We start from the raw sequence: 24,539 nt of genomic DNA, 5'->3' as shown, positions 1-24,539 counted from the left end.
TGGGAGGTCTGCACTAACCACAACCCTTTTGAGGCCAGTTACCCCTCCCCATGAGAAGTTAACAACTGCCACACTATGTGAAGTAGTGGCATTGCTGGCATTGGTCACCAGGTAATTCTCACCTGGTATGTACTGTCCAGGATCCACAAAGCCTGGTGTCACCATAGTGACACTGGCACATGTGTCCCTGTAGGCTTGAGCCACTTTTTCATTAATTAAAGGAGTCTGTCTGTACTTGCCCAGGTTACTGGGGCTCACAGTCAGGGACAAATCCATGTCCCCATCACAGATCAAGACTGCCTGTGTCAGGGCTCTGTCTAAGTCAGAATCTCCTTCAGTTCCCATAGTATAGTGATTCCCACTACACCCTTTGTTTGGGGACCAACACTGCTAACAGTAGTACTGGGAGCAGGTGCCTTAGGGGCAACAGTGTTGAGGGCTCCACCCTTCCTACAATCACTAGTCCAGTGAGTTGTATTCTTGCAATGTTTGCACCAGGGTTTCTTTGGACCTTCTTTCTTCTTCCCTTTTGGCTGGGACCCACCCTCGTTAGTACTAGTTTGGGGCCCTGTTGAAGACTTCTGGTCTTTAGATTTCTGATCTCCACCCTTTTGGTCTGTTTTCTTCTGATCACCCCCTTGGCCCTGGTTCTGGTTCTTTTGCTTAACCCTGGTTCTGACTCATTTGTCTGCCTTCTTTCCCAATTCTTGGGGAGAGGTCAGATCTGAGTCAACCAAGTGTTGATGCAGTTGCTGGTTCTGACAGTTATTTAAAATCTGTTCTCTCATCATCAAATTGTACAATCCTGTATAATCAGATACCTTACTTCCCAGCAACCAACCCTCCAAAGCCTTAGTGGCACATTCAATGTATTCAGACCAGTCCTGAGTCTGTGTCTTCTGGGTGTCTCTGAACATTAACCTGTACTGTTCAGTGGTTAAGCCTAACCCATCAACTAGGACACTCTTCAGGACTCTGTAGTTTCTGACATCCTCCTCCCTAACAGTGAGGAGTCTGTCTCTGCCTCTTCCTTCAAAGGAGAGCCAGAGGATTGCTGCCCACTGGTCTTCAGGAACCTGCTGCACTTTGCAGGCTCTCTCAAGAGCAGTCATCCATTTGTGGATGTCATCCCCACTTTTGTAGGGGGGCACAACCTTGGACAGGTTCCTATTGTCAAAGACCCTATCCTTGTCCTTAGGGACAATGCTGCCACCAGTGGGTATAGACCCACTCTCTTTAGGTTGCCTAGCCTTACTCAGTTTCTCTTCCATCAGAGCTACTTCTAGCTCCTGTTTCCTGATTCTCAGCTGAGCTTCCTGCATTCTGGCCTCATGTTCCCTCCTCTGAGGGGTGGTCATCCTTCTCCTGGAGTGACCTTGAGAGCCTCTAGAGGTATGAGAAGCATTCGATTCACCTGAGTGATTCCTTTGCCTCCCAAGCCCCTGATTAAGTCCACTGGGGAGATCCAATGGGATGATCCCATTGTCAGTCCCCAATAGTCTTAGGTTAGCTGGGCCACGTATAACACTTGGCACTGGGCTATTTCTCCCTTCATCCTCACTACCTTCTGTATCAGTACCCTTCTCACTTTCATCCTCTGTAGTATGAATCTCATCTAAGGGGTGACTATTGGAAAGGGGTACCTCAGTAGCATCTTCAGAAGGGGGGCCTCCTGTTCCAGTCCCTAAGGGGCCTAACTGGGAGGCTTTCTTGAGAGCTTTCTGATCTTCATCAGCGTGTAAAAGCTCTCTGAGTTCAGCAGAAGTAGGATTCTTGGGCTGCTTAAGGCCCCTGATATTTGCCAACTGCCTGGGCTCATTTTGATTTAGGGTAGCAAAGAGAGTTGGTGCCCTCTGGGGGTCACCCTCGACAGAGATGGGTACCTTGGACCCCTCTGCCCCCTCCATTGCTCTTAAGTGTGGGTGGATGTGTTGCAATCTACCTACACTTGGGTTTACCTACTAAACCTATCTAGTAGTTGTAGTCAGGGTGTGCTACTCCCTTTGCTCTACAACAACTAAGTTCAGTAGAACTTAAGTATATCTATCTTGTTTTATATGTACCTACAGGTACCTATGTGATCTTTCAATTGGTAACCAAGAGATTACAATGGTAAAACACAGCAAGCTCAAATCCAACCGCTGCTCACCAATGTGAGAAGTTGGCCTGGTATATGATGTTCACTAGTTAAAGTGACCACCTTGTACCATGTCAAGCAACCCTTATGGTGTGGTTGTAAGTCAACCTTTTCGGACTAGCTGTCCTAGTGGTAGCGTAGGCTAAGCAGTCTTTGAGGCTAAACTCGTTAAAGCGTGTTAAGCAGGCTGTTTTACCAAATGCAACCCCCCTTTATACCAATGAAAGGACACCACACAGATATATATTGAAAATATATATGTATTTATTTCTCAAAGTATCCCCTAGACTCTTTATGAGCACGGGAGCACAAATCGTTAAACAAGACAATGTTATAATATACAGAAGTTGCACTTTATATGGATGGGCCCTGGTGGCCACTCAAACCATATACTAAAATAATGGTATAAGTACCACGGACAGGAAAGTGAAAAGGCCTAGGGCCTCTAGAATCGCTGGGCCTACAAGGAGCTAACTTCAGTTAGTGACCAGGAGGTCCACGGGTCGCGTGTGCAGTGAGGAAAGTTACACGCGGGCTCCCACGGGTTTTCAATGGGTGCGTAAAAGTTACAAAGTTACTGCAGAAAGGGTCTTCTGAATGGACTACGATCTTAAGATTTGAAACACAGACACTAGAGATGATTCTCTACACTTGGGCACCGGAGTGCCAGCTTTACCTCACCCACAGGAAGCGGGTGCATAGGTCTCGAAGTGCGTTGGGTTTCTTATATCGATTCAATGGAGCCTGATGACAAAGATGCTGCAGGCGGTCGGTCCAGAAGAGATGCGGTGGATCCAAGAGTGGATCGGAGTTGTAGAAGACCTGAAAGCAGAGGGGACAGTGTTCACAGTCACTAGCCAGTGACCGGCGTGGCACCAGGTAGGTACCAGGCGATGTCGGGTGCCAACAGGTGATGAAGGGTAGCTTGTCTCCGCAGCCACGTGGTCCCTGAAGGTCGACGACGTCCAGGAGTCGGTTCACGAGCTGTCCCACGCAGGCTCTCGCTGTCGGCGGTGTCGGCGACTCAAAAGAAGCAAACAAGCCTTGGCAAAGGCAGGAGTCGTGGAAAGAGAGGAAAGCTGATTGTTCTGACCAGCAAGGTCAGAGGGGCTGCTCTTTTGGAGAGCAGCTAGGGCCAGTCTGGAGCAACCAGACCAGCGTCGTTAGTTTCAAGTTTCTTCGCCAAAATGGCCACTAGCCAACGGGCCAGGGACCGGGCAGGCGCGTCGAAATGCAAAGTGCAGAGGGGCCCCACGCAGATCGTGGAGATGCTGGAGTGCTCACCTTTGGTGCAGATGCTGCTCGATGGTTGGGCTTCTCAGGACCCAAAGCACAACTTGGAGGGAGCCTCTGTCGCTGCGCTTGCAGCTTGTCGTCGGTCTTTCAAGATGGCTGGCTCCACGTGTCTCGATGCCTCCACGGGTTCCTTCTTCTCAGGGACTGTGGATCGGGTGGTGAGAGGTCTGGAGGTCCAGGTCTTGTCGGGGTCTGGGCTCGGGCTCCGGCAGGAGGCGGCGGCAAAGCAGACGTTCAATAGCTGGTTGGTGCTTGCGTTAGCAAGATGGTCACTCCCTGACCATAGGGGAGATTTCCTTCAGTCCTCTGTGCAGCAGAGCGTCGAAGTTCCCGTCTTCTTCTTGTGGTTAAGTTGATTCCAGGATGTCTGAAGTCTTAGGACACAGCTCCTACCTTTAAGCAAATTCTAGGGGCCAGACTACCTGCTAGGTCCCTTCCTAAGGGTGGGACCAGGAAGGGGGGTGGTTACACCCCCAATCCTTTGTCCAGCTCGCCCCAGGTCCAGGGCTGGTGTGCCCCAGGACCGGATTGAACTGGCATATGCACCGAGGCTCCTTGTGAGCCTCAGGCATGTCTGATTCCTTTCAAGCCCTACCTGACCAATACACAAAATCCTGTCTGGGGTGGTGCACGCACCTCCCCTGGCAGGAAACCCTTTGTCCACACCTCCCAAGCTGGAAGGACTCCCAGCAGCAGGAGGGCAGACTTGTGTCTGTGGTGGCAGCATCCATTTTGTGGAGCTGAGACTATGTCTGATTTTACCCGGGTTTCAGGTACTGTACATGTCGTGTCCCTCTAGAAGGGTGGAATGCTAACCCCGTCGCCAGAATTGGCGAGGGGTTAGTATTCCAATTCGTATGACACCTTACTCGACATGTTTTGATAAAGCCAAACCAAAGATAGCATTTAACCGCGAGGTTCATAATGCACTTAAGAGTATATGGTATGACGATATCTGGAAACAGTAGAAGGAAGTTGTCCCGACCACTGCAGACAGGCTCAGCTCATGCCAGAGCACCATCTCACATGGAACCCAGCACTCTGCCTTCAGGATTGTTAAGGCCTGCCATAGGAGTGACTGATAGGTTAACATGTGTCCCATTTAAGGTTAGGTATAGGTATACTACACCTAAGTAAGAGGTGGTTTCACCAACTTACCCCAGCTGAGTGATCAGCCAGTTGTGTCAAATTTGTTAGGCCAAGCCTGGGGTGGCATAATACATGCTGCAGCCCCTGGCAGGCCTTAGATACACCAATGCCCTGGGTACCTAGTGTACACTGGTACAGGGGCTCACAGGGTGATCCACTTCCAATTGGTTATGCACCTAGGGTGCATAGTGTAAATTTAGTAGAGAGAACAGCAGGCTGGGGGTCTGATTGGCAGGCCCACAGCCTCAATATGTCAAAAACCAGTGAAGCAAAAAGCAAAAATTTGGGGTGACCATAGGATAGCAGACCCTACTCTCCTACATTCACCTAAAACAGGAGGGTCATCAGAGGAGGGCAGTCATCCGTATGGCATCATGTGCAAGATAGAGATGCTGTCACGTGGCTACAATGATGCCACTAGGACAAGAGTGGGAGTCGGTGATTTGAGCAGTTGCCATGTACCTTACACTGGTGTACCAAGAGACCTCGAACGAAGTGGAAGCGCAATCACGGCTGGGAACCGAAGCAGAAATGACACAACCTTTATAAGGCAAAGATTTTACATACTGGTCCTAGGCCGAAGAAGGCCAAACTTTACAGCAGCAGTTTGTGCCGCAAGCTCTTGTCCCTGAAGACTCCCAAAGGTTGACCAGCACCAGTCTACAGAGTGCTAGTCAGGGTCATGGCTCAGACCCTAACCAGACTGGTACCCTGCAGATGTGGGGGTGAGTAATGAAACGCTTGGTAGGCTGCTGGCCTGACAGCTTGGGGCAAATTAATCCATCCCATGTTATCCTTCTATTCTCTCTCCTCCTTCGAGCGCCTAGATCCTCGAGCCTCTGGCTCTTTGTAGTTTACTTTACGAGGAATCCTCCTGCATTCTAGAATTCCCTCCTAAACAATCTTACTTTTTAAGCAGGGAATGAGATTTAAGGGTTAAAAAATAGAAAATGTTGTGAGAGGAGACTAATCCTACTTTCCTTTCAAAGTCTTAGTTAAAACAACAGCAAGGTGTGGATTTAGTATTTCTCAAATTAGACCAGCTCTTCTCTGACCTGTGAGCCTTTTATATATTTTAAATATGCGTTCCCACAGGTAAACTTCCATTCCCATCTCGTCTTTCTGACGCCCTCACAGACTCCACCTCCCTCTAGTATGGGAGCGACTGCCATAGAGTCTTACTGACTGAAGCGATATACTAGTATGGGAGCAACTGCCATAGAGTCTTACTGACTGAAGCGATGTACTAGTATGGGAGCAACTGCCATAGAGTCTTACTGACTGAAGCAATATACTAGTATGGGAGCAACTGCAATAGAGTCTTACTGACTGAAGCGATGTACTAGTATGGGGGCAACTGCCATAGAGTCTTACTGACTGAAGTGATGTACTAGTATGGGAGCAACTGCCAAAGAGTCTTACTGACTGAAGCGATGTACTAGTATGGGAGCAACTGCCGTAGAGTCTTACTGACTGAAGCGATGTACTAGTATGGGAGCAACTGCCATAGAGTCTTACTGACTGAAGCGATGTACTAGTATGGGAGCGACTGCCGTAGAGTCTTACTGACTGAAGCGATATACTAGTATGGGAGCAACTGCCATAGAGTCTTACTGACTGAAGCGATGTACTAGTATGGGAGCAACTGCCATAGAGTCTTACTGACTGAAGCGATGTACTAGTATGGGAGCAACTACCGTAGAGTCTTACTGACTGAAGCGATATACTAGTATGGGAGCAACTGCCATAGAGTCTTACTGACTGGAGCAATGTACTAGTACGAGAGCAACTGCCATAGAGTCTTACTGACTGAGGCGATGTACTAGTATGGAGCAACTGCCGTAGAGTCTTACTGACTAAAGCGATGTACTAGTATGGGAGCAACTGCCATAGAGTCTTACTGACTGAAGCGATGTACTAGTATGGGAGCGACTGCCGTAGAGTCTTACTGACTGAAGTGATATACTAGTATGGGAGCAACTGCCATTGAGTCTTACTGACTGAAGCGATGTACTAGTATGAGAGCAACTGCCATAGAGTCTTACTGACTGAAGCGATGTACTAGTATGAGAGCAACTGCCGTAGAGTCTTACTGACTGAAGCGATGTACTAGTATGGGAGCAACTGCCATAGAGTCTTACTGACTGAAGCGATGAACTAGTATGGGAGCAACTGCCGTAGAGTCTTACTGACTGAAGCGATGTACTAGTATGGGTGCAACTGCCATAGAGTCTTACTGACTGAAGCGATGTACTAGTTTGGGAGCAACTGCCGTAGAGTCTTACTGACTGAAGCGATGTACTCGTATGAGAGCAACTGCCGTAGAGTCTTACTGACTGAAGCGATATACTAGTATGGGAGCAACTGCCATAGAGTCTTACTGACTGAAGCGATGTACTAGTATGGGAGCAACTGCCATAGAGTCTTACTGACTGAAGCGATGTACTAGTATGGGAGCGACTGCCGTAGAGTCTTACTGACTGAAGCGATGTACTAGTATGGGAGCGACTGCCGTAGAGTCTTACTGACTGAAGCGATATACTAGTATGGGAGCAACTGCCATAGAGTCTTACTGATTGAAGCGATGTACTAGTATGGGAGCAACTGCCATAGAGTCTTACTGACTGAAGCGATGTACTAGTATGGGAGCAACTACCGTAGAGTCTTACTGACTGAAGCGATATACTAGTATGGGAGCAACTGCCATAGAGTCTTACTGACTGGAGCAATGTACTAGTACGAGAGCAACTGCCATAGAGTCTTACTGACTGAGGTGATGTACTAGTATGGGAGCGACTGCCGTAGAGTCTTACTGACTGAAGTGATATACTAGTATGGGAGCAACTGCCATTGAGTCTTACTGACTGAAGCAATGTACTAGTATGAGAGCAACTGCCATAGAGTCTTACTGACTGAAGCGATGTACTAGTATGAGAGCAACTGCCGTAGAGTCTTACTGACTGAAGCGATGTACTAGTATGGGAGCAACTGCCATAGAGTCTTACTGACTGAAACGATGAACTAGTATGGGATCAACTGCCGTAGAGTCTTACTGACTGAAGCGATGTACTCGTATGAGAGCAACTGCCGTAGAGTCTTAATGACTGAAGCGATATACTAGTATGGGTGCAACTGCCATAGAGTCTTACTGACTGAAGCGATGTACTAGTATGGGAGCAACTGCCATAGAGTCTTACTGACTGAAGCAATATACTAGTATGGGAGCAACTGCCATAGAGTCTTACTGACTGAAGCGATGTACTAGTATGGGGGCAACTGCCATAGAGTCTTACTGACTGAAGTGATGTACTAGTATGGGAGCAACTGCCAAAGAGTCTTACTGACTGAAGCGATGTACTAGTATGGGAGCAACTGCCGTAGAGTCTTACTGACTGAAGCGATGTACTAGTATGGGAGCAACTGCCATAGAGTCTTACTGACTGAAGCGATGTACTAGTATGGGAGCGACTGCCGTAGAGTCTTACTGACTGAAGCGATATACTAGTATGGGAGCAACTGCCATAGAGTCTTACTGACTGAAGCGATGTACTAGTATGGGAGCAACTGCCATAGAGTCTTACTGACTGAAGCAATGTACTAGTATGGGAGCAACTGCCATAGAGTCTTACTGACTGAAGCGATGTACTAGTATGGGAGCAACTACCGTAGAGTCTTACTGACTGAAGCGATATACTAGTATGGGAGCAACTGCCATAGAGTCTTACTGACTGGAGCAATGTACTAGTATGAGAGCAACTGCCATAGAGTCTTACTGACTGAGGCGATGTACTAGTATGGGAGCAACTGCCGTAGAGTCTTACTGACTAAAGCGATGTACTAGTATGGGAGCAACTGCCATAGAGTCTTACTGACTGAAGCGATGTACTAGTATGGGAGCGACTGCCGTAGAGTCTTACTGACTGAAGCGATATACTAGTATGGGAGCAACTGCCATTGAGTCTTACTGACTGAAGCGATGTACTAGTATGAGAGCAACTGCCATAGAGTCTTACTGACTGAAGCGATGTACTAGTATGAGAGCAACTGCCGTAGAGTCTTACTGACTGAAGCGATGTACTAGTATGGGAGCAACTGCCATAGAGTCTTACTGACTGAAGCGATGAACTAGTATGGGAGCAACTGCTGTAGAGTCTTACTGACTGAAGCGATATACTAGTATGGGAGCAACTGCCATAGAGTCTTACTGACTGAAGCGATGAACTAGTATGGGAGCAACTGCCGTAGAGTCTTACTGACTGAAGCGATGTACTAGTATGGGTGCAACTGCCATAGAGTCTTACTGACTGAAGCGATGTACTAGTTTGGGAGCAACTGCCGTAGAGTCTTACTGACTGAAGCGATGTACTCGTATGAGAGCAACTGCCGTAGAGTCTTACTGACTGAAGCGATTTAAATAGAACCACATCTGAGATGGCCACCCACATCCTGCGCGATCTCGATATTTCATGCACCCATACATAAATGGTAAACATTGGGCAGGTTGTGTGCGAGATGATGGTTCTGGGAGACTTCCTTCCAGGTCTGTGAAGGAGGTGCATTATTATTCGATGCGAAATACAGTGCAATAGTCATTTTTCTAGATCCTGTGGAGAAAGTGCAGACTTTCCGCCAAATGACTAACTTTAGACAAGAAGCCTGATGGACTGTAGCCTACAATTTCTCTGTACATTACACGAGGATGGTGCGTCTGGGTAACTGTCCGTCCTGTGACTCTCAGGTATTAGTGGGTTCCGAATCTTTTTTCATCATGAACAGACACACTATATATTTTTATGATTTTATTAAAAGAAATGTCCTATCCTCGTACAAATAATGTGAACCTATAAAAATGAAAAAAAATAATGCCAATGAAAGCAATGGATAAACAAAATATTAAAATGAATTGCAACTTTGTGACAGGAATGGTGTTTCAGAATTTTCTTGCGCTAAAAATGATGGAACCTGTCTATGTTCTCCAACCCTTCCTTTCTTGCCCATAGGTGAGCTGTCTCCTGGCCTATACGAGTTTCTAAGGTGGCCTCTTACCCACATAAACTCGCTTGAAGAACAATTTTGCTGTTGCACATTGAGAAGGTCGTTCTCTTTTGCTGCGCTCAGAGAGTTGACGAGTCCCCAGCAGGTAGATATGGGCAAACCGGCTCTTGGAAGCCTGCCTGTGGAATTTACGAATGATGTTTACAGCTTTGCTTGCATGAAATCCACTCTCCCAGGAGGCTGAAGATTTTTCCTCTCTGTCTAATGCTTAGCTGTACCTAGCTTAAATACACCTTTTTGATTATTTTGAACAAGGCATACTTTGCAATGAATATCGTCAAATGCAAGAATGAATGTATTGATCTAGTTGCACCTCCACTTATTTGTATAAAGCATTTTAAAACATAATAAATATATATGAAATAACTGATGCACTATCAAACTATTAGAAAGCAAATGTTATACATGTGCAAGCAATATTAAATGCAGCACAAATGTACAAATCATAAATGTGCAGAAAATAAATGAATGTATGGAATGCATGGGGGTACATAAGTAGGAAAGGCAAAGACTGTATCAAGGGATCAAGTTCTTTGGGCAAAGAGCAGGACGGGCCATGGGGAGGGGGGGGGGTCCTTTCCAAACCAGGGTGCCAAAGGCCCACGACCAACAGGGGCTGACAATGGAGCTCTGGACTGCTGGGGAGCTGAAAGGGTGGGAAGCAGGAGCGAGGCACAATAGAGGGTGTTGACCCTGACACACAGTTTACAAAAAGCTGTGTTTGTTTTCTAAGGTCTTTGGTTCTGTCAAAAATCCTCCTTACATCTTATGATGTCAAAATCTCTCTACTGGAGAGAATAGATTTTCAAAGAAGATAGAGATATAGATTGATTTGAATGAAAATTAGAAACAGCCTTAGGTAAGAAAGGTAGGGTAGTCCCTCATAACCTCTTTATTTTTATGCATTACTGTACAAGGTTCGTGGGAGCAGAGGTCTAAATCTCACTGACCCTGCAGGCTGAAGTGATAAGAATGCTGCATTCAAAAAAGGTGTTAAAAGGAGGCTTCATGTATCGGCTCGAAAGGGAAGTCAAGACTTCTTGAAAGAGCTATATTGAGCTCCCATTGTAGAGTATCTTCCCTAACAGGAAGGAAATGTGTTTTGTTGATTTCTAAGAAATCCTTAAATATTGTGATCTTGAAAAAATATTTCTGATAGATACTTTTAAGTGGAGATACCACACCTTTAGAATATCCCCAAGCGCCACGCTGTTTCTGGAAGATTTAAACAGCATTGCTCCTGTGTGCCGTGCAATTCCACGTTGACTTTGTTACGCCCCCTATGTGACAATGCAATCACATAGAAGTGCCACCTTTGTACGTCGACATCACCAACCTATTCCTTGTCAGTTGACAAATTCTGCTTTGTTCCAGTGTGCAAGAGAACTGTGTCCCCTACTAAAACTACAGGGTTTAAGCCTTGTTGGGACTGTCCCTAACAGATGTCTCTAACAGATCCCCATTAGGTGTCCCTCTTGGGTTTGGGTTCAGGGCAGGACTCCAAGTCCTACAAGCAGTGTGCCCTTATGAATCCAAATGCGATCTGGGAGCGCGGAGTGAAGCTGTAAATCGATGAACACTGAATGAAGTCTCAGGAGTACTGCTCCCTGTCGATGTTATTAGCGAGACCCGTTCCTGTGACAGGGCCTCATTGCGGTTCAGGTCTTCTGGTAAGTTGAAGTGGAAGCACAAGAAGGCCAACTGGGATTCATCCCAGTCCAGCCAATCTCAGCCGGGGAATGCTGAGGACATGAGCAAGCCTTACGGTCTCCCCCAGTCCCCCGCCGAGGAGCAGATGCTCCAACTGATTCCGATGCACCCCCAGTTTCCAACTCTACCAGCGACGTTACAAAAACCGGAGGCCTTTAGAGAAGCCATGTTGTGAATCTTTGGCCCTCTTCCAGCTCCCTTTGGCGTGCTTTTGGTCCCTAAGGGTCCATGAGGACCTCCAGTCGGTTTACCGTCAGCGGGTCTGCCTTCTGTGCTGCTACTCATCCTGAACCCACCTCGAGTTCCCTTGCGGCAGCAGATGCAGACCCCTTTCCTATAGTCCGAACCAAATTCATCTTGGCCCCAGGTGTCCAGAAGCATTACTGACGCACCCAGCCTCAGTTCAATCTGACTGAGTCAAAACCATGACTTGGAGGCGCACCTCAGCGGTCTAAAAACATTTTGTTTGCGACTCGGATGAGAGTCAACTAGCCTTTGGATATGATGATGGAGATTATTTCCCCAACTTTAGGATGATAACGTGGACATTGCCAGGGGATTAGACACATCCCCAGACACTGGGTTATGTTCTCCTTCTGGGTCATCAATAAAAGACAGTGGCGGCATTGCTGTGCTGTGGGTATGAGACGGGCAGTGGGGATAGTAGAATTACAGCTGCCAACTGTGGAAGTCAAAACTAAAGTGTTAACCAAGTTTTTGCAACCTGGACAGACCTCCTCTGAGCCTCCATTAACATTGAGTGAATACCTGGCTGACACCCTAATGGGCACCTGGCCTAAGCTTTGTTTATGTCCACAGATGAACAGGCAGGTTACCAAGCTCCACAGGCTGTTGTCGCCTAAAAATTAACCTGGCAATAACTTCACTCTACTCCGGGCTCCCTAATCAGCACAATACTCAAACCAGAATGTAATGTTGTCCCTGGAAATTGATGGGTATATCCAACCAGGTCTCTGACGATGCATTTCTGGAAAGCCTTCTAGACAGCAAACGTTGCCTGGACCTACACATTTATAGCTATGAGATGGGCCCAAAACAAATTCACTCCCCTGAGAAGCATGAAATGACCCTCCCAAGGCAGACCTTCAAACAGGAGTGGAAGAGGCGACCTTCTCTATAACACACGTATCCAAACACCCTCCTGACTGACTGGACTTGGCCTTCTGAAAGCTCAACAGGACCCGTCCACCTGACCGTCTCAGGCACTCATCGCTTTTACCACATCGTCCTAGCCCTCTTGTTACAGGGATCAACTCACAAACAGGTGTCGGCAGAGGTTATGAGCACGCTCACCGGCTGATGTTTGTACAGAAGCAGCTTGTGATGAATTTGTTTAGAGGAGGCTCACCTTGCCACAGTGTTCAGGAAATCCGCTTTCTTCTTCTTTTCTCTTCCCACGGCCAGCAGAAGGCTATTGAAGGTCCCCTGAGTCTTTAGTTCAATATGTGCCTCGTTTAACACATCAGCCACAAACTGTCTGTCGAAAGGGACAACGTGTGAATATAGTTTGAGACCATGAAGTCTAAAACACTAGAAATACAAGCAAATAAAAAAAAGGTCACGGTCAATTGGGAGGATGTAAGCAAGAAGGGCAAGATTCGGAGAAGAGTTGAAAAAGGTTGAGGGGAGAAGGCCATAAAAAGATAATAAGCATTGGCAAAGCCACTGAGATTGGGCTTTAATGTACCAACACAGGTAAACACAGACATTCATAATTGCGTTTACATGTATTACATTCACAAATGCTGTTTATTACATTAAAGAGAGCACTACTGCTGTTGGCAGTCCTGTTGAAAAATATGCAAAAAGCACAGCGTCTGTACGAATGCATGTAAGGGGGTAGAGAATTGAATGGGGCAAACGTTGTGTGATTGAGAGTACTTCTCAGATGTAAAACAGTTTCTCAAGCACTTCATGGAAGGTGGAATGATGCAGCAAACTGCAACAGGACCAGTTGAGGGAGAAATATTCCTCTGGGTGTAGCTAAAGCCTACGCCGTAGATTTTAAAGGACTGGTAACCGTAGGTGAACCAGACAGTTGTGCTATCAATCCAGCTCTAAATAGAAAGTCAGGCAAATGAATATTAAAAGAAAGAGGGAAACTTGCTGAGTGGTTGTGCATGAGGACAAGTAGAAGAATGCAAGCAGTGGGCAGAAACTAGCAAAATGAAACATGTTGTGATTGAGAGGGGCAGTTATAGGAAGATGGATGGGTTGAAACGGAACATACTTGGCAGGTTAAAATGGGGAGAAAAAGAATGACAGCGAGGACGACGCATGGATCATGCAAGAGGAAAGCAGGATAAATGAATGAATGAATTTATAGAGCGCACTATTCCGGTGACGGCCATCTCTTAGGTGTTGTAAAGGAACTCATTTAAGTCTAAATAAGCAAACTACACATAAGAGCGTAGCAGGTCAGACACATATAAAGGTTTTTATTCCTCCATTGAACACCAAACATGTCTTCACTCTCAGAGTAGGGAGTTCCATGCCAGAGATGCAGACACCCTGCAGTCTTCTTTTGCCCCTCTTTGTTATTTTGACTAGGAGACCTATCAAGGTCCCTTGTTCTTTAGAGTGGTGTAGATTAGAGGGACCTATCAAGGGTTTGTGTGGACTCTGGAGGTCCATGAGTGTATTTCCCATTGGAACTCTACAATTCAAACAGGTCACCTTACTGAGCTGGCTCACTGACTGCCAAGGATCATACCTTACTGGCTAACTACCAGAGGTAGTCAGTGCAAAGTCAGACGCAAACCCAGGACCCCATGCCTTTTGGAGTCTTGGAGCCTTACTGCGCAATGTTGTCAGCTGCACCCTCAGCATTGAGTGCTGGGCCAGAGATAGATAGGTAGAAGGTAGGACTGTGGAAGCCATAGAACCAAAATTGGGGAGCAGAACAGGTAAAACCCTAGCTGCCTTAAACATCTACTTTCAGGTCAGGAAGGAGAGGAGTTCCAGAGTGAAACTGACTGCGCTAGTGTAAGTATCCTCACAGCCAGGAGATCAGCTTCCTGCTACACTAGTTCACACTATCTCTTCACTTCTACCCTTGCCCCAGCACCCCTGAAAAGGCTTCTTTCTTTTCATTCTCTTTTCAGTGTGGTTGCCTTCTTTTTAACCGCTGTGAGCCACAGGTTGCGAGTGCCACTACAGGGCTGTGGAATCTGAAGCCGCAGGTAACTGGTACTTGGTTAGAATTCCAGTTGTGCCCAGTGCCTAGTTACGGTATTTAGTGCTACCCATGGAGGAAGTCCCCACCATTAAACGTTCATTGTGTGCTGGTTAGAAAGGAATTTGGTGTTTTGCAGTTTTATGTGTTGGTCTCACTCTTCCTTTCAGGGAAAGCATCAGGGCTCAGTTGTGCACAAGGCGGTACCTGGAACAGGCTGCTTGAATCCGAGTGCACCATTGCTTCTTTCTTTCTTCCTTCCACTTGGTACCCCCAGCACTGTGAACCATCTGCGATGTGGTCAGATTTCTCGGGCAGGCGGGGTAGGGTGTTGGGGCAGATAAGCGAGTGTGATAGCCATCAGGGTTAGCTCCAGTCACCGGTAAATGTCCTGATGAATTTTGGTTTGGGCACCCTTAGCAAGAGACTCGCTCAGGCTACATGGAATAATCTCCTCGGAGTGAATATGGCATCCCTAATGCTGTCGTTGTACTGCCCTGTTACCCAGCTCCATATAGGTCTGGTATCGTCAGCGTACAAATGACAGGATCACCAAATACGACATCAAGACTTAAAGAAAGGCTACATGAATGTTAAATAGTAAGGGTGCTTAGTTGCATCTGACTTCACCAAAGTGTATGGCTTGAGGTCTCACACCACAGTGAAAAATCCAACCACTGGAAGGCTAATCAGCTTCAATAAACCAAACAATATATATAGAGTTTTATAAACCACTGTGTGTCACCTTCTGTTTACTCCGAGTGCTCTGTGGGTCAAACAAGCCAGCATGAACATTACTGATGGTCCAACAGGCAGACCTTGTCTTAACACCCTTCGCTCTAAGTGTTGTTCCATCTCATGCTAAGTGCAAATAAAGGACTGACATCTTGAGGGTGGGTCAGGAGTAGAATGGTAAAAGTGGGAGGAAAGGAAACTGACATAGGGTAGAAGAGATAAACAAGAAGAGAGCAAAGACCACCAAGGAGGTAGGATAAGCAGCGACAGCTAAACAAAGGAGAGATCCGTATGAGTAAGAGAAGTGGGAAGGAAAGAAAAAACTGCAGAAAGTTCCACAGGAACACAAGGCTAGAAAGATTACAAAGCAGTGAGTTAAACTGGTGGAGGAAGTATGGTCAACAAAGGCATAAAGAGGTGCAAGTAAGACACAGCGCCTGATTTAGATCTTGGTGGAGGGGAACACTCCGTCACAAACGTGACAGATATCCCGTCCGCTGTATTACGATCCCATTATATCCTATGGAGATCGCACTATGGCGGGCGGGATATCCGTCATGTTTGTGACAGAGTATTCCATCCACTGAGATCTAAATAAGGCCCAGAGTATGGGAGACTGGCTGTGAGACACCAACAGAAATGGACAGGTGGTCACTAAACAGGTGGCACAAGTATAAGGAGATTAGTTGGAAAAGGCAGACGAATTGTGACTTATATAGAGGCTGTATGACATCTTTATATGGATCCTGTGATCTTACCGGTCAGCTTGGACCTTCTTGAGGTTGTCTGAGGTCAGCGGGCTCTGCTTCATATTCTTGATGAAGAGGTTATTGGTCATTTTCAGCTCCCCACTAACCTCCTGGACCTGCTCACCGAGGTCCGCAAGTGTCTTGGACTCGGGACGCAAGGTTTGGCGAAACTCCGCCCGGGAGGACATCAGCTGCTCATACTTGCACTCCAGCAGCTTCTGGGATTTGAGAATTTTGCTGATTTCATTTCCAACAATCTGCAGCAAAAAATCAAGGTCAAAGGGAGATTCATTTTAATCATGGGTGCAATCGCTACCAAAAGTCTACAACTATGTGTAATGAATGACCTGCAGGTCTGTTTGCTGATCACCAACATATGTTAACTGGACCCATATGGATGTGGCCATGTATTCCCTTTCAGTTTAGGTAGTGGGTAAAATACAGCTGAATGATTTGCAATGTTTGTGGAGAACCGAAAGGCTATCTCCACTTGGAATGATAAAACACTTCAGTTGAGACAGGAATAAACCTAAGATGTGTGATGACAAAGAGAGGAAAGCCTCTTCTTTGAGAAGCGGCTCTTGTTTAGCACACGGGGCATGGCTCCTAAGGGTGCCTCTTTCTATAAAAACAAAACCTGAATGTGCCATTATTGACAGATGGGGAACCTACGATTCCTGCGTCTGGTCTGCCCTGGTAGGACACGGGCATAATGTATCCCAGTATGGCGAGCTGGTCCAGGGTGTCCTCTAGGATGGTAGCGATGCGTAAAACATCCAGCGGTGGCAGGGCCTCCATCACGGGTCGCGTCTGTTTAAGCAGATCTCTGGGAAAATACAGGTCTACAGCAGTCACTGGAACGAAAAACACTGGCTGATAAAAACTCACATCAAATATTTATTAAATCTATAGCAAGCAGTACAGGTGTTAGGTAGAACGCACTCTAATGCATTCAGAAAGTAATGGTGGTCTGTGGAACTGGTCCTGTCCTAACAGTTTCCGTGTGCACTGTGAATAAAGCTCACATATAGACTACAAGACCCAATGTCAGTCTTTGACCAAATGTAAGGCCTGTTCTCTCACTCCAGTCCCTTCTCCTTGGTTTCCCTGTTATATTTAATAGCCATCACCCTTTACTGCTTCAGTCACAATCCTGTAGTCTGTGATTTTGTTCTTTCCTGGTGCTGCACAATGTTGTTGCTTCTAGAGGTCTGACTGAATTGAACTGGGCAGGCTGACCCTTCCCCCGCCCTTGTTTTCTTCTCTAACTAGCACCCGTTTGCTTTATTTTAGCCGCTTTTGCATATTGAAGTGTATACTCTGTTGTTACGGCTATACGATTAATAAACCTTAAAGCATACATAACAAATGAAAAATGCAATCCCCCAAAGTGATGTCACAACATCAAGTAGCCCAATTACACAGTCTTGGTACATTACCAGGATAGTGCTGGGAATTATCACTCTGAAATGCTTCAGACTTCTTGAAACACAACACACAGCTCGGAAAGCCAAAGTCTGGTTTCAAATCTCCCACTTTTACAGATCAAAAGAGCAACGTCTCTTTAGTGGGCAAGTCCTGATCCTTTCTCAAGACTATGAAAATGGCATCCATTAGCGAAACTGTCATCACTGGGTTCATTAATATCATAGTTATATTACAGGTACCTCTTTCAAAAATTATTTTTCACAGAAAAACAGATTGTTCTGACAAGTACTCCTCTGTTTTTCTCTCAGTCTCGTTTGTAAATCTGATATGCCTCACATTTCCTGAAATTCAGTTCAAAATTCTGTTTTATTGTGTGTTGAATCCAATGTTTTTCGTTCATGTTTTAATAAAAATAGAAAGGTATTGCATATTTCAGGTTTTCTTTAGTTGGTTGTATATGTCCCATTATACAAAGATTACATCTCCTTATACAAGTGAGAGACCAGACTGCAAAGGTTTCCAAGCAATTGAGAACATCTGTGATATACAAATGTGGCTTTAATTTGCCCCCATTGTTCTGTTCCATTTAACAGGTGAATATAGATCGCCCCTTCTACCAATTTCAGAGCCATAACAGCCTATTAGGGCAGGGGTTCGCCATGATTCTCCCATATCTTTATGAGGCTCTAAATGACTTACTACAAGCACATTCCTCAAATATAGTGTTGATGTCTATGTTTTTCTGTTTCTTCTAGCGCTAAATTCATATGGTCTCTAAGCAGAAGCTGGTACTTCTTAATAATTATTTACCGGCTGAGCTCTCAATGTTGTACAATACATTTATGGACACCTTTCTAGACCTGCGCGAAGATACGAAGTCTGCTGATCGCAAGGACACGAGTGAAAGTGTGGAAGGTGATACTGGGGTGGGGGGGGGGGGATTTGATACTAGGGGGGAGGTTTGACTGCAGCAATGCACGGGTGTTTGTGAGGCCTGTTTGGTGTGTGGCCTGGCAACGTAGAGGGATGGAGAGAGGCCACCCAAGCGTCTGTTATTTGACCAATGAACCTTTCCATCCTGACCTGCTGTGTATCGTGTATACTGTTGACCATACTACTGTCTGTTGGTTAGTAAAACTGAAAAATAAAGTTTAAAAAAAATAAATGTTGTACAATGAATCAAGTAATCAACTTGGTGACATGTAATATGTCAGATGGAATTGTATTTTCAAACATTAACTAATTTCATTGATTGTAGTTGAAGCAAGAAGGATATTCAAAACGGACTGCATTACCCACAAAGCACTCTACAAGGAAAAACCTATCTAACTCACAAACAAGTTATCAAACGATAGCCGAAAGAGGCCTGTTTGAAGTTCAAACACTTTACTCCTGATTGCGCCCAAATTTAAAATCAACTTCCCCCTTTCACCATCTTATAGCCGGAATTCCACTACCTCTGGAAATAACTATGCATCTGTTCTTACTACCTCTGAAATGAACTACAATCACTACCTCCAAACATTTTCGTCCATCTACAACACCATCTACTCTATATTCTTATGGGAATATTTTTAACTTGTATGTCTACTATTACAGATTTTTACCTTGTATGCCTACTATTTTCCTCCTCATATTTATTCCTTGTAAATTTTCTGTGCAAACTCTGTAAAGCGCCCTGATACCCGCGGGTCAAGGATGCGCTATACAAAACTTGAACATAAATAAATTCTCTTTTGGCAGCTGGTCAGAAATCATCCATGAAATGAACCTGGCGACTTTTTGAACACATGCAGGAACGGGAGACTTCAATTTCTGCTGACCTGATGTAAAAAACGTTTTAGCTCAATACATCAGTTGTTGTTCTGTGCTGCTTTTAATCATAATAATCTTAATGTGTTATTTCTATATGTAATGGTTTTAAGTACTATGCACTTTATCAATAAACTTGCAACTCTTTTGATAGCTGCATTTCTAGAACTGTATCTGCTCTTCACAAAACGTGAGTGCATTTGTGAACAATTTAGCTGGTGGGTATTTTCTGTGTTGTTGTTTTTTTGGCTCAAAGAGATTCACCAAACTGATACTCTTGATCAGTTTGTCTGAATGACAAGACTGAGCTTCAAGAATTGAATTTGCTGATTTTCTTTTCAAAAGATCGACGCATTTAACATACTATGAGTGGCTTCCATTTTCAGATCTAAGAACCCAACTGTTTGGCCGGCTGTCATTGGCTGTCATTGGCTGGCATTGGCATATGGCTGTTGTGAGAACCCGTTTTTGAGGTCTCTACAGACCGGTGTAGCTGTTGTTGCTCTTCTTTCCATTACACAAAATGATCCATGTAACAGAACCAAAGGAACACATGACGACAATATTTTTGGAACATCAGGCATGCTTCTGCTCCCACCATCCCACTGACAAATTTGCAGTCAGTCGGGCAACTTTATAATCCATAGTAATATCACATACGTGTAGAAAAAAAGGCAAAGCAGATCAAATCAAGCAGCAGTATGTAGTATTGCGCTCTAGTCCTCACGCGCTACGTGGTGACGTAGCGCGCGTGAAGACGGGCGAATGCGCATGCGCGAGGCGGATTTAAGACCACGAGGTCGCGTCTTTCCCGGCGCTCTCCCGCTATACTGAAATAAAGTATATTTCATGTTATTTCCTTACTCCTGGTGGTGTTTATTCCAAGTAGAAAACAGCAACATTACAGTGGCGATGAGAGTTGGGATCTGAGTGGAAAAAAAAAAAAGAAAAAAAAAAGGGGGAACTTAGTCACCCCACTAAGAAGTGCTGACTGGCCAGGAAGGCACCAGAGAGGACCACAGGAGGGGAACCACCATCAAGGAGCACAACACGGCGGGAGAGCGTGGCAGAGGCGGCAATAAGGGACAGAAGACAACCACAGGGTGAAGTACCAGGTGTGGGAAAGAAAAAGAACAAGCATTTGCAATGCAATAGGTCTCGCATTTACAAGAGTTTGAGCTAATGTCATTGTAAATGACAATGCCTTTTATTTATGTTTTGAAACCCTGCAAGTGGTGCGTAAATACGCACTTTGTGCTTATAGTCCTTGCTTACGAGAAGCAAGGTTGGCAGTAAAAGAGGCGCAGTTACTGCCAGCCTTGCTTCTCATAAGCAATGACTAAAAGTTCAAAGTGTGTGCTTACGTACCACTTCCATGTTTTCAAAACACATTAATAAAAGGCATTGTCATTTATAATGTCAATAGCTCAAACTCTAGCAAATGCAAAACCTATTGCATTGCAAATGCTTATTTTCTCTTATGGGTAAGAACACAAAACCATTTTTAAGATCTCTGGATACACGCTTTTTAATCTCGAAATATTCCAAATATGTTCACAGGAGAGATCAGTAACAACTAATTTGAATATAGCATTTGTGGATTTCATTTGCCCTCCATTTATCATCACTCATTTGTGTATAGCATTTTTGTATTTCATTTGCCCTTCATTTATAATCACGTAATTTGTATACAGCGTGTTTGCATTTAATTTGTCCTTCATTAATTTTTCAATACAAAGATCTGAAATAAAATAAGTGATTCTATACATGTGCCTGAACAGAACGCGCTCATTTACAGGTATTTTTCGTATGTGAATGTTCACAAGAGGGGCCAAGCACACCATTCTCCGGGGGTACAAATGTCCTAACGTGCCATGACGACTAGCTTTCAACTAGCCACGACCGAACAGCTGGCCCAGTGATAGAAATTCTGAATATTTTTTATTATTTTTTGACTCATACAATGTCGCCCATGGCGCCATTTGTAGCATTAGGTTTATTTTCCTCTGCGCACCACCTGTACCTACTTTGACAGTCTCTGTTATACAATGCCAGGTTTTAAAGCTCTATTTTACCCTGAAGTGTCTTTATATTTATACATTTATCATTTTTTGCTTTTGCTCCATTCTGGGTTTTTCAACGGGAAATAATATATTTTACAGTCCTTTCTTTATAGCGGCTCGTTTTGGAGGAGTCTGAACACCATAACCAATCAATATATTTGACTCGATTATTAAAAAACGGCTCATAAAAAAATATTGACAGAACGAAGTTAATAATAAAACATGCACAATGGCCTTCAGTTAGATATTAGATGACCATATAGCAGCTAAAATAGATGGACATAATTTTACAAGATAAAATATTTCATACATGAATGCAATTAAAAAAGCAGAGAATTACAGGGTCGAATGGTAGATTTTAAAAAGAGAGCTACTGAGGCGCAGACTTCAGTTGTGGAAAGCATTTGTAAGAAGCATAAAGCAGGTCTACATCTAATAAAGCAACATTTCTTCAATAAACGCAATAAAAACGACTGGTAAAAGTCATGACATTTACAAACAAGCAAAATAGAAAGCAAATCCGGGATGGGGAGGAGACCTGGGAGGACGAGGGCTGCCCGCGCATGCGCGGTACCTGTCACTTTCGCGTGCAGACAGCGCCTGTCCGCCAGAGAGGAAGTGTGGGAGCTGAAGTCCCGGGTCCCAGGAGGGGGCCCGGGTGAAGAGTGGCAGATAGCAGTGCGGGGCTCCCATGCCTAAGGAGAGAGCCCCGCGTCGTGCTGGCAGTAGTGGAGCTGGAGTGCTCCGGAAGCCGCCGTTCGGGAGGATTCCCCCCGCAGACCGGGTGAGTGGGGGATTCTCCATTTGTCCAGTGGTTGTGCCGATGAAGGCACAGTGTCAATGTTTGTTTCCTGAGCGGACCCGCCGTTGCGGGCCGCTCCAACGAAAGAGCGAGTTTAAAAAAAGAAAAACACAAGCGAAAGTGAAACTGCATGCTGGCTTGCGAGGGAAGGGGGACAGGAGATGTGCACGCCGCGTGCCTGTAAGCGTGTACACAGGCTCCAATCCGCCAAAAGCCTGCGTGTGCCTATCTCCTGTCCCACTTCCGAGGCAAGTCAGCAACAATAGATCTCGCTGGCGACAGCAGCGCTTCGCGCTGCGTTCCCCAGGCGAGACCTAAAAATGACGGAGACCATCTCCAATCCAAAGAGACACTGGCGGAAGCAGCAGCACGCAGAGACAGGGGAGCGGGAAAACCCCGACAAGATCAAGCGCAAGGTGAGAGCGCGGACGTGCCAGGCAGTCCGAGAGGCCCAGGGGCGGTGCCAGAAGGACGCGCCATGATGAGCACGCAAGCATCTTCACTGATGACGCCAATCCCGTTCCTGCCAAGACCAGGAGAACCTCAAATGAAATGGGAGGATTGGAGAGAGTACTTCAAGAACTATATTGCAGCCCTGGAAGATGAAAATGGGGAGGCCTTCCCCAGTGCAAGGAAGAAAAGGATCCTACTGCACAATTTAGGCCCGGAAGAGGTAAGAGTCTTTCAGAATCTGGTACCTGCACCCATGCCGAACACGGATGACGACGTATTCAGACACGCCATAGAAGACCTCGACACCCACTACCGTCCCGCGGTGTGCGTCTCCATTGACCGGTATAATTTCCAGCAAAGGAAACAAGAAACCGGCTAATCCATAGATGATTATGTGGCAGCGTTGAGGAAGTTGGCGGTAACGTGCAAGTACGGAGTCCTGAATGACGAGTTCATAAAAGATCAGATAGTTATGCACACCACCAACAAAACAGTGCAAGACAAGTTGTGGACAAACAGTGAGGCATCACTGAAGGAAGTAATAGCCATGGTAAAAAAGGCGGAAATGTCGAAAAGGTGTGCTGACGCAACAAAAAGGGAGACCATCCAGAAGACCATGGTGAACAAGGTGGATGTCGCTGAACCACAGGGAAAGAGCAAAACCATGCCGCCCGAAGGGAAAGGACAAAATAAGTGGAAAGGGAAACCGGGACAAACATGGAAGCCGAATAGAGACAACATTACGACGTGCTACAGTTGTGGTAGTCAAGCGCATGCTGCCCAGAACAAACGTTGCCCAGCGTTCCGAGCAAAATGTATGTTCTGCGGCATAATGGGGCACTACGAAAAGGTTTGTCGCCGGAAAACGAAGAGACCAATGGTGAAGTATGTGATGCAAGACCAACAGGAGGAAGAAGAACAAGATGAGGAAGATGGTGTATTATGCGTGGACGAGCAAGTGCTAGGTATCGAGGGCAAGCGCTCCCGCAAACCACAATGCGACATGGTAATAGGAGGTGTGAAAATCAAGATTGTAGTAGACTCAGGATCTCCATACACCATTGTCCAAAGAGCAGTGTGGAGGGAAGAATTTGAGCCCAGCTTGGGATCAAGGCTAGAACCACCGGACACACGACCAGTGTCGTACACAGGTGGGATACAGGAAGTTGAACTTCGAATTTAAGGGAAGATGTGCGGAGTGCAAATTATACGTAGCAGAAAAAGGCCCATCCGTCCTAGGATGGATGGATCAAGGGGACCTAGGGACAAGTTAGACCCAGGAGGGGACACGCAAGTGCTCCTGACAGCTCCAGGGAGCTGGCCGGAACTAGAAGAAATGAAAAGCAAATCCCGAAGGTATTTGGCGGGAAAGTTGGCAAATTAGAGAAATTCACACACAAGATCGTACTCAAGGAAAACTCAAGGCCGGTATCGCACAAAGTCCGCAACGTGCCTCTAGCCTTAAAAGAAGCTGTACAACTGGAACTACGTAGACTAGAAGAAAATTGAATAATAGAGCCCATAGACAGCTCGGAATGGCTGGCCCCCTTAGTAGTAGCCATGAAACCCAATGGAAAAGTCCGTCTGTGTGTGGACCTTCGAGAACTGAACAAGTGCCTAGTAGTGGAAAAATTCCCATTGCCGCGCATTGAAGAAATGTTGTCCAAAACGAAGGGGGTAAAGTGGTTTTCCACTATCGACCTCACCTCTGCATATCACCAGATAGATCTACATCCAACAAGTCGGAAACTGACATCCTTTATAATGCCTTTTGGATGCTATCAATTCCGCAGGATGCCGTTTGGTCTCGCTTCTGCAGCGGCGGTGTTCCAGAAATTAATGCATCGCCTCTTCAAGGACATCAAGGGCATTCAATATTTCCAGGATGACATACTGGTGATGGGGTCAGACAGGAAAGACCATGATAAGAAGTTAGATAAGGTACTTTGTGTGT

The 24,539-nt window shown here is 45.8% G+C and overlaps 1 protein-coding gene across 2 annotated transcripts in view; it reads right to left on the bottom strand.

The window, feature by feature from the left end:
• Positions 1 to 24,539, bottom strand: part of DRC9 (dynein regulatory complex subunit 9) — a 132,572-nt gene that overhangs the window by 58,419 nt on the left and 49,614 nt on the right. For both annotated transcript variants that reach the window (XM_085635772.1, XM_085635773.1), the window contains exons 2-4: positions 16,700 to 16,881; positions 16,037 to 16,284; positions 12,717 to 12,845 (exon numbers count right to left, since the gene is read on the bottom strand). In XM_085635772.1, coding sequence (XP_085491898.1) covers positions 12,717 to 12,845; positions 16,037 to 16,284; positions 16,700 to 16,881 — 559 coding nt within the window. The remainder of the gene's footprint in view (positions 1 to 12,716; positions 12,846 to 16,036; positions 16,285 to 16,699; positions 16,882 to 24,539) is intronic.

Source organism: Triturus cristatus, chromosome 11 (assembly GCF_964204655.1).
Source record: "Triturus cristatus chromosome 11, aTriCri1.1, whole genome shotgun sequence".
Classification (NCBI taxonomy): domain Eukaryota; kingdom Metazoa; phylum Chordata; class Amphibia; order Caudata; family Salamandridae; genus Triturus; species Triturus cristatus.
This window is presented reverse-complemented; position numbering and strand designations above follow the sequence as displayed.